The sequence below is a fragment of the Mixophyes fleayi genome, chromosome 4 (assembly GCF_038048845.1).
Source record: "Mixophyes fleayi isolate aMixFle1 chromosome 4, aMixFle1.hap1, whole genome shotgun sequence".
NCBI classification, from domain to species: Eukaryota; Metazoa; Chordata; class Amphibia; order Anura; family Limnodynastidae; genus Mixophyes; species Mixophyes fleayi.
The window spans coordinates 4,606,410-4,617,993 of record NC_134405.1 but is presented as its reverse complement, the minus strand read 5'-3'; the positions used below and the strand labels follow the sequence as shown (position 1 = coordinate 4,617,993).

Sequence of the window (11,584 nt, the reverse complement as noted above, 5' to 3'; positions counted from 1 at the left end):
TTCTGCCATACCTACCGCACTGCATCCTGAAACCTGTGTAACTGGTGTTTAATGAAAACCACTTTGCTCACTACACTCTCTCTGTGGTCTTATATTGGGAATCCTGAAACTTGTTATTGGCAGATCAGACTTTTGTTGATGTCTAACTGTTCGCTCAGCATACCTTCAAAAAAATCAATAACCACCAGCGCTACTATGGATTCCATGCTTTAGAATGAGCTCCATGCTTTAGAATGAGCTCCATGCTTTAGAATGAGCTCCATGCTCTGAGCTCCATGGATGGATTGCTGATTTTCAATACTGGATGAGCAACTTTTGTTCACTTATGTTATGATGTTGGGTTTAATATATCGATTTCACCTGGTCTTTGAAGGGTCTTTTAAGGTTGTCTTTTTAGGGCAGGTATTCCTGTGTAATACTTACTGTCCATCTACCATGGTTTGGCAGGTTGTGGCATATTCCCAATGACTTGTCAATCTGAAGTGTAAAATTTTATTTTATATTTTTAAAAATATTCAAAAACTTTTAAATATTATCAGTACGTGTAGCAAAAAATAGAAATACATTTTATTGCAGTACCGTGACAGCCAGAAAAATCTTTGTGATGTTAAATACTTTCGTGTCAAAAAAGACGAAAGTATTATATGAGTGATACCTTTATTGGCTAACCAAAATAAATTATTATGTTTGCTAGCTTTCAGAGCACAGAGGTCCCTTCATCAGGCAAGTTTACAGATGAATGACTGAGAAAATGGCACAACATTTAAGAGATGTTACATCAATCAATTTGTGCAGGAGGGGGGGGGGGAATACATCATAAAAATAAGCTAAAGTAATAAAAAGGAGGTTTTCATTATGGATGGAAGAATAAAAGTCCTAGGAGTTCAGAGATCTGGAGTTACTCTGCTGTGCGGTGTGAAGTGTGTCCAAGTAGTGGGTCATAAATCCAAGTGTTAGATTGAGTCCTTCAGTCAATGACTGGAATGTTCTTATCAGCTTGAATTCTCAGATTTTTCTCTCTTTGTCATTCTTTTAAAAACCCTTTCAGTATTAACACTTTTAAATCTGTCATACTGTGTCCTGGTCCAGAGATGTGTTTGCCCACGGTGGTGTCCAGAGCCTTCTTTATTGTGTGGCTGTGTAGATTAATCCTGGATTGCCGTTTCTGCTTGGTCTCTCCAATGTAGAGTCCCTCAGGGCACCTTGTACACTGTATCATGAACACCACATTGTAGGATGTACATGAGAATGTGCCAGTGATTTTATAGTCCCGCTGTGCGTTGGGTATGTGTACAGTGTGTGTGAGGTAGAACATGGGTGCAGGTTTTGTATTTTTTGTTTTTGCAAGGGAAGGTGCCAATCTCTGATGGTGATGAGAGGGCACTTCTAACGAGCAGATTTCCGAACTTAAGAAAATCTCCTCATCTAAGAGTCACTATTTCAGGTGACATAAAGGCAAGTAAGCAATGTAGCAAAGAAAAGAGGAAGGCAGAGGAAATCTGAGGAAACACTACTTTACAGAAGGGGTAGTGGATAAGTGGAACAGCCTCCATCAGAGGTGGTAGAGGATAATACAGTAGAGCAGTTTATACATGCTTGGGGTAGACAGAATATCCTTACAAAGAACTAAGGATCAAATAGTGTTTGAGGTTACCATAGGTTAAACGATGGGCAGACTAGATGGATCTCATTAAACTAAATAATGATATTGTCGTACACTTAGGTACAGCCGGGAGTGAACACAGTTTTTGAGGGGCACTAAAGTTATAAACATGAATTTTATTTACTGTAAGTGCTGAAATCATCCCGGGAGAAGAGGTCCATGTGCCTGGAACATGTATGGAGAAGTCATCCATGAGGAGGTCACATTTGTGTTCCATGTTGTTCTTTTCCCTCTAAAGAATTCATCCTACATCACTATAGCTAATAATTTTGTGAATGAAAATCTATTCCGCTGAGTTACTACAACTCATTATCCACAATCACATGGGAAACCCATCAAAGCCAATCCCAAGAATTTAATTCTCTGTTTTTCAATTTTATTAATAACCCCCCCTGAACATTTAGATTGCATGGAAACATAAGAGGACCTGTGCTACCATATGAAGATGTTAGATTTATCACAGGCTCAGGGGCCCACTTAGAGCCTGGACACAGTTATGTGCCTAACATAAGTAGGGAAGACGCAAACAAAAAAATATAATAATAACCTCGGCACAGATGTCGCGACGGAAGCATCTCAGGTCGCTCCCAGCTGAACAACAGTAGTATCTTTACGATAATGCTAAAGTCACGTTACCCTCTCTGTACAGTTATTAATACATGCGAAAGGTGCATTTTCCACATAAAATGTCCTTAAATACAAACACCTCCACATTTGTTGGTTCCCCCTTTAAGAATCCAATGAGAATCTTCTGTTCTGCAGTTGTCCAAATGTCACCTAAGTCATGCCAATAGATCCCCCTGACTTCATATAACACAGCCACACCAAGGGTTTAAGTACTACGAGAGCGATGAATCAATGTGCAATCAGCGTGGCCAATTACTGTTGTTCATAGTTATCATCATTGTGTATTGTTGTCTCGCTAGTGATACTCCTACTAAAAGGAGTATCTGCTGATATGTCCACCTCTAATTATGTCCTAATTACATCCTATGCTTGTCCGTCCGTCCAGCCTCTCCAGGCTTAAGGGTAAGAAGTCGGTATTAAGCCAAAGTCTACATAAGGAAAATAACTAAAGTATGGAAATAACTATCTTACACCCAAAAAAATAATGTCTGTCCAACTCTGAGTTAGCCTCTCAATGAGGAAATCTTCACCGGGTGTAACCCAAACTGTAAGCTCTAATGGGACTACCACCTCGCTAGCATCGTCATAGAAACTAGGTAAAGTCCTATAATAAAATAATTCTTACACATTTTCTTCCTTCATATTTACATTAGAAATATAGGAAGGAAGTATAAAGTACTGCCTACAGCTATAGGTGGATAAAATGTAAAGAGCTGTCCTGACCTGTTCACATTGAAGTACAGGACATGCTATAAACAAGTTGTCATAAGGAATATAATTATATGTATATGATTCACGTTTCTCTCCACTTAACTCAATTTGTATCCTGGCTTTATAAACACTGTGTCTCAAGGACACAATCCAGGCTCTGAAAGGACACAGTCATAGTTCTGTTTAATCCAATTCAAACTTACTGTATCTACATAGAGATCATCCACCATGTATTACAGCCTAGTAGTCTACTTATATCATCTTATTAGTGGAAAAATAATAGCAGCTCCTTAGAGATTATTGAGTTATAATCCAAACAGATAAATAAAATTAGATAAAAAAAGAAGCGAGTGTATTTCCCACATTAATAACATCAGCCAACCACGTATTAAATCATTAAATTCAAATACACAGTATATTAGACATTAATAAGCATGCAAATAATGCCGTTAAAGATTCAATAAGACAAACTACAATAAAATACAATCCACCTTAAATCTAAACATAGGGCATCAATATAGTGTAAGTATTATGTCCATTTAAACGGATAGTGCACACAACGGATTGATCATATATAAAGGGAATGACTTTAATCAAAGGGACAGTTCTTAGCCGGTACTGGCAATTGCTTTCCTTATCGAGACTTTTTAATAATTCCTTGCACCCCTCTAGAACCATATGAAACTGTTTGACATGTTCCTACATCCGGAGCATAGGCAAACCAAGGAGGGGTTTCCTAGTGCCTGGAAACCCACTCCAAGCCTGGGGCTCTATATAATTGAGGTGGCTGGACCCTGCCCCTGGTTTACATGGCTCTGCTTGAAAAGGGAGAGCTGCGTGCACCTAACAGTAGTCCACGTAGGATTGCCCATGTATATATGGGGATAGGTTGGAGAGCGCCAAGCACTGTCTAAAATTATAGCCACACCCCCCATGCATGCTGGTCACGTCCACTGGTGGCGTAGTGTGGAAACCCCCCTCTGCAAATCCTGCATTTGCCCCTGCTGACTGTAGGTAAAAATAGCTTTCACCATATACTTCGTTAACGGAGTTCAATAATTAGCGTAGCGAGCGGAGATCTGCAGCTCTCACCCACAGATCACTGCATGATCTGTGGGTGCACGTTACTTTCAGTCTCTCCATCCTTGTTCCTCAAGCTCAGACCCAGGTCACTTGTTTGTACCTTTGTCCTCTTATAATTTCAAAGTCATTCCTTGTAAAGGCTCCACCTACGCGTTTCTCCACTATTTGTATTTGTGGTTTCATCAGAGATACAGAGGCAGAAACAGTGGGCAAAAGTCCCCCCTTAATAACACATGCAATCCGATTGAATTGCTCAAACAATTATTCACAGGTGGGTACTTTAATTTATCTTTCCACAATCAGTGTAAAAATTAATTAATACTTGGATGGCAGTAAGAATACAGAAAGAACTGTATAAAACTTTTTAAGAACATTTACTTTGAAAATAACTTACAGGACAAATATAATAAATCAGTGATTATACCTACTCATTACCACTAATTATCAGGGTGACGCCCATGTTATGGGTGTAAACCTATCAAAACAATATGTAAAAAAAATATTCAAATAAATAATAAAAATTTTCCCTTACATCACTTGGGAGGATTGAACCTAGCACCTATTGCATGAGAGATAAGCATTTTACTTATTTAGCCACAGGCTTCATTGAAGGCCATTAACATTTAATAGACCTTAATCATATAGATTTCAATGGAAAAAATAGAAAAAAAAATACACAATAATCCTCAATGCATTCCTTTCTGAGGGCAAATTGATTACATTTACTTAAGGCAAACAAACAAATAAAAGAAAAGATAATAAACTAATCAAAATCAATAGATTCCCTCTCAACTTGGGGTTGATCCTGATACCTGACACATCCATGGTGATTTACTAACCACTTATACCATGATTTATATCAACATTTATATCTCAAAAGCCACCACATTAAAAAAGGCAATCCACAATATATCCCTTTCTAAAATCAGAGTCACAATATTTAAATAACACTACCGGTTCCAAAGTTACCAAGTTGTCAAACACTTCACCAGAGCTTCACACTAATAAATCTCAACCCTTATCCTCCCTTTTAATTACCATTCAATTGAACAGATTTGATATTTAGCCCTTTAGGGAATAAAGATCTCATAGAAAAGAACTAGAAGGCCTCCCTTCCCCATACTGTTGCCAAGCGGTCGCCTTTCTCGGTGTCGGTTTCATTTGTTCTATGGCAGAAACTCTTAAACCATCTATGACACCTGCATGTTGTTGAAAAATGTGTCTTCTCTTTACAAATATTTCTTATATGTTCATGAAATCTACCATTAAATGTTCTCGTGGTGCAGCCCACGTATTGCACACCGCACATGAAGTCTATGACAAAAATGACAAATGTCGACTGACAATTTAACAAAAATCTCCAAAGACAAAAGAATAAAATTTTGTTTTTTATTTTGTACAAATGAACAGGTAATGCAACCATTTGTGTTACACCTAAAAAATCCTTTAGGGTTATCTGAAAGCCAGTTAAGAGAATCCATTGTATCTCTCACTTTATCACCAACAGGACCTTCTTTCTTAAAGATGCTCAGTCAGTACTAATTTATACTTAAGTGGAACGTCTCTTCTAAACACTACTCTTGGGTTATCTTCAAAGGATGCCCTCAAAATCTCGTCATTAGACCAAGAGTTAAATTGACTGTTCATAATCTATTCTCAAAGACCGATTTGTTCTTATTATTACTAGTCTGTAGAAGTGAGTACCTTTCTATCTCCATAACTTCCATAAATGCTTTATTCAATATAAAGAATCCAATATAAAATTCTTCTACTAACATACAAGGCCATCAATAAAATTGCACCAACATACATCTCCTCACTTGTCTCAAAATATCTCCCAACTCGACACCTCCATTCTGCACAAGATTTGCTTCTTCGCACTACAAGATTTTTCTCTAGTCTTCAAACCTTCAAGTGTTCTCTGAAAACCCACCTCTTCAGATAAGCTTATAATATTCCTCAAAGAGCATCTTAATCTCCCTAGGTTACCCTAACACCCTCTACACAGCTAACACAAGACAACAACCACTGACCAACATAGTTGTGTGACTGAACATACAGCCCAGTAAATACTTTGTAATCATTCCATTCTAGCTGGAAAAATGTTCAATATGATGTAGCACTTACCCTTGTGTATCAAACCATTGTCCCATAGATTGTAAGCTTGGGAGCAGGACCCTCTTACCTCTCTGTTGCTATCAATCTCTTTTTGGTAAGTATTTGTGATAATACAATCCCCTTCAATGAGTAGGGCAATATCCAGGAAACTGATTTGACTTTCATGAAACGAAGTGCTGAATTTTAAACCAAAATAATTTTTATTTAAGTGCTGAACAAAAAATTGTGAAGTAGTGGATTCCCCTTTCCTAATACAAAACAAATCATCAACATACCTGTCATAGAGCACTAGGTTCGCCCCAAATAACCCATCTCAGATATATTCACCCTCAAACAGGCCCACATATAGATTAGCAAAACTAGGGGCAAACCAAGTGCCAATGGCAGTCCCATGTACCTACAAATAAAACTGAGAGCCAAATAAAATATAATTATGTGATAAAATAAATAATATGATTCCGAAATAAACCCACGTCATGTCAGAATAAATTTGAGATCAGTTCCTAAAAAATATTTAGCTGCTGCTATTCCTCCCTCATGTGATAATCACTCTCCCACTTAATGGATAAAACCAAATTCAAATAAAAAAATTGTGTGGTATTTTTAATATATGATTTCGGGGACACGATGTTGGTTTTTAATAAGGAGTTTATTAAAAAAGGATAAATTAGAAATTAAGGAACCAACACCAGAAATAATGGGATGGCCTGTGGGTGACTGATTTATGGATTTTGGGTAAATAATAAAAAGTAGGTACATCAGGGTGGGCCCAAAAAAAATCCATCTCGTCCCTGATATTGCCCCATCCTTTACACCTTTCTATAGACACAACTTATATTTACCAAAAAAATTGATTAGTTGGATTAAATTTCAATTTTATATAGAAAACCTTGTTTTCCAGTTGCCTCAATGCTTCTATTAAATAGTCCTCCCTATCAAGAACCACGCCTCTCCCTCCCTTATTGGCGGGCTTAATGATTACTGACGAGTCTTTGGTTAATTGGTTCCTTGCTTTCCTCTCTTGGGAATTCAAGTTGTCTCTCAGTTGGGTTCTATTCGCTTTATCACAGATACTCAGAAAACCATCCAACGTAGTAGTATAGAATGCCCCAATAAATGCATTTTATACTGCATTGGATACAATTTAGATTTTTTTCTTTAAAACTATCTTCTTTATGTGTCTGTTTACATCAAAGATCGGTATTTCTTTTTAATCAGAGGTATCCATATTCTCATTCAAAAGAGATTGTGATAAGTTGATACCTTCCTCGTAATTCTCATCTTGGAGATTAGGTGCACCTTCCATTCCCTTTAGCTTTAAATTCTTATATGCAAAGAATCTTTTTATACACAACTCCCTAACAATCCTATTAAGGTCCACAAATAATTTAAACATATCTGGCTTACTAGCTGGGGAATATTGTAAACAGTTACTTAGAAGTGTATCCTGGGTGGTTGGAAGATGAGAGAGGCCATATAAAATCCTTGAGCATGTTCCACTAATTATTACTGCCTACACTTTTGGAGGGGGGGGAATGTCTACATTTCTGGATAAGTCCTTAAGGAAACTGAAACAAATAAATAAATAAATAGTTATTTTGAAGTCGTAGAGGAATTTTTCCAATCTGTCCCTTAAATCTGTTGGAGATCGAATACTTGGTACAGCTGTCTTTGGTTGGATCTGTGCGTGGCTATACTGTGTCCTTACATACTGCTTCTTTAACTGCACTCCATATTTTTAAAAGATAGTCAGGAGAGATTCTGTGTACCACAAGAGCTCGCTTGAAAGTGCACTCTTCAAATTGCAGACCAAACACGTAAAACCGGCTGCTGTGCTGGAGGGTGAGATTGGCAGATAACACCAGAAACCCAAAATATATATCATCCAGTGGAAAGACAGGAATCTTCCGGGTAGCCTGATAAAGCAGCTTGACTGAGGGTCCCGGGAAGACGAAGCCTCCTCCAGACAGGAAGAAAGGGTATTTAGGATTTGGAAACAAGGATGTTGATATTCTGTATTTAGAGTGACGAAGGACAATTGAATGATGCTGCACCGCACCATGTAATACATGCGGTGAGGACCTGTGCTCCTCAACGAACTGTACCAAGGCTGCCGGATTCACAAACACGTCGTCATCACCTGAAACAGAAGAAAACAATATAGGAACAAATATGAAATAAAATACAGAAGATACACACTAATGAGATGGACATGGTCATTGGTGGGATAATAGTGTCTCACACACAGGATACCTATAAGTTATAGGGTCAGTGACTCCTCTGATGGGATAATAGTGTCTCACACACAGGATACCTATAAGTTATATGGTCAGTGACCCTCTGATGGGATAATAGTGTCACACACAGGATACCTATAAGTTATAGGGTCAGTGACCCCTCTGATGGGATAATAGTGTCTCACACACAGGATACCTATAAATTATAGGGTCAGTGACCCCTCTGATGGGATAATAGTGTCTCACACACATAGGATACCTATAAGTTATAGGGTCAGTGACCCCTCTGATGGGATAATAGTGTCTAACACTCAGGATACCTATAAGTTATAGGGTCAGTGACCCTCTGATGGGATAATAGTGTCTCACACACAGGATACCTATAAGTTATATGGTCAGTGACCTCTCTGATGGGATAATAGTGTCTCACACACATAGGATACCTATAAGTTATAGGGTCAGTGACCCCTCTGATGGGATAATAGTGTCTCACACACAGGATACCTATAAATTATAGGGTCAGTGACCCCTCTGATGGGATAATAGTGTCTCACACACAGGATACCTATAAGTTATAGGGTCAGTGACTCCTCTGATGGGATAATAGTGTCACACACACAGGATACCTCTAAGTTATAGGGTCAGTGACCCCTCTGATGGGATAATAGTGTCTCACACACAGGATACCTATAAGTTATAGGGTCAGTGACCCCTCTGATGGGATAATAGTGTCTAACACTCAGGATACCTATAAGTTATAGGGTCAGTGACCCTCTGATGGGATAATAGTGTCTCACACACAGGATACCTATAAGTTAGAGGGTCAGTGACTCCTCTGATGGGATAATAGTGTCACACACACAGGATACCTATAAGTTATAGGGTCAATGACTCCTCTGATGGGATAATAGTGTCACACACACAGGATACCTCTAAGTTATAGGGTCAGTGACCCCTCTGATGGGATAATAGTGTCTCACACACAGGATACCTATAAGTTATAGGGTCAGTGACCCCTCTGATGGGATAATAGTGTCTCACACACAGGATACCTATAAGTTATATGGTCAGTGACCTCTCTGATGGGATAATAGTGTCTCACACACATAGGATACCTATAAGTTATAGGGTCAGTGACCCCTCTGATGGGATAATAGTGTCTCACACACAGGATACCTATAAATTATAGGGTCAGTGACCCCTCTGATGGGATAATAGTGTCTCACACACAGGATACCTATAAGTTATAGGGTCAGTGACTCCTCTAGTGGGATAATAGTGTCTCACACACAGGATACCTATAAGTTATAGGGTCAGTGACTCCTCTGATGGGATAATAGTGTCACACACACAGGATACCTCTAAGTTATAGGGTCAGTGACCCCTCTGATGGGATAATAGTGTCTAACACTCAGGATACCTATAAGTTATAGGGTCAGTGACCCTCTGATGGGATAATAGTGTCTAACACTCAGGATACCTATAAGTTATAGGGTCAATGACTCCTCTGATGGGATAATAGTGTCACACACACATGGTATTTCTATATCATAGTGGTCTTTATGTAATACTTGACTGACCTTTGAATATGAAAGCCACTTGACTGAGATGGTCATGCAGCCACTCCAGGAAGCAACGTTCCTTCAGTGATAAGTTGTGATGACCTTCCTCAAAGTCCCATTGTAGAATGTCCCCATACTCCTTGCTTTCGAGCTTCACTATGTTCATGTGTCTGTTGTCATCACTTTGTCCCATCAGGAAGACAGGCTTCACCATGTACCCACCAATCACCTCTGCTTTCGCCCATGTCTGTCTTAAGGCCCATCTCCTGCTGATGGAGAACGGATGGGATTTAATGGCAAGGAGCAGCAGAGGAAGAGTGATCCCATTCTTGAGTTCTCTTGGTGGGGTGAGGAGAGGAGAACATTGGTAAAGCTGCAGATGAGGAAACTCTAAGAGGAACTGAGAGATGTTCAGGTGAAAATCGTAAACTCCATCATTGAGATTCACCGACTCCCTCACAGGGTGAGGAGCAACTGCTTGGGGAGTATGTCTCTTGACTGGATGTTTTATAATTATGTTTGCAATACAGAAGAGGATGAACACCAACAGGAGAGTGTAAAACCATGATACAAACCGGAGCCGCATCATACCCTGCAGGAGGACAGAAATAGACAATTAGTTTAGTGGGGTCAAGCTCTTCCAATATACTGAAGGAGGTCAATGGACCTTTAGTGGTGTTAGAATGTGATTCAGTACAGTCATGACCAAACGTTTTGAGAATGACACAAGTATTATTTTTCACAAAGTCTTCTGCTTCTGTTTTTATGATGGCAATTTGCTTATACTCCAGAATATCATGAAGAGTGATCAGATGAATTGCAATTAAATTCATAGTCCCTCTTTGCCATTATGATTAACTTTATCCCAAAAACAACATTTCTACTGCATTTCAGTCATACCACAAAAGGACAAGCTGACATCAGGTCATTGATTCTCTCCTTAACACAGATGAGAGTGTTGACAAGGACAAGGCTGGCGATCACTCTGTTATGCAGATTGAGTTAGAATAGCAGACTGGAAGCTTTAAAAAATAGGGTGGTGCTTGAAATCATTGTTCTTCCACTGTTAATCATGGTTACCTGCAAGGAAACACGTGCAGTCATCATTGCTTTGCACAAAAAGGGCTTCACAGGAAACGATATTGCTGCTAGTAAGATCGCACCTAAATTAACCATTTATCAGATCATCAACAGCTTCAAGGAGAGAGGTTCAATAGTTGTGAAGAAGGCTTCAGGGCATCCAAGAACGTCCAGCAAGCGCCAGGACCTTCTCCTAAAGCTGATTCAGCTGCGGGATCAGGGCACCACCAGTGCAGAGCTTGCTCAAGAATGGCAGCAGGCAGGTATGACTGCATCTGCACGCACAGTGAGGCAAAGACTTTTGGAGGAAGGCCTGGTGTCAAGAAGGCCAGCAAAGAAGCCACTTCTCTTCAGGAACAACATCAGGAATAAACTGATATTCTGCAAAAGGTAAAGGGATTGGACTGCTGAGGACTGGGATAAAGTCATGATGAATCCCCTTTCGGATTTTTTGGGGCATCTGGAAAAACGCTTGTCTGGAGAAGGAAGAGTGAGTGCTACCA

The 11,584-nt window shown here is 39.3% G+C and overlaps 1 protein-coding gene across 1 annotated transcript; it reads right to left on the bottom strand.

The window, feature by feature from the left end:
* Positions 1-7,730: 7,730 nt before the first annotated feature.
* LOC142149677 (beta-1,3-galactosyltransferase 5-like) lies at positions 7,731-10,590 on the bottom strand. Its single transcript, XM_075204989.1, has 2 exons — positions 10,020-10,590; positions 7,731-8,342 (listed from the first exon to the last, which is right to left on the bottom strand). The coding sequence occupies exons 1-2, from the start codon at positions 10,588-10,590 to the stop codon at positions 7,894-7,896; spliced, it is 1,020 nt and encodes a 339-aa protein (XP_075061090.1). The 3' UTR covers positions 7,731-7,893.
* Between the last annotated feature and the right edge of the window lie 994 nt (positions 10,591-11,584).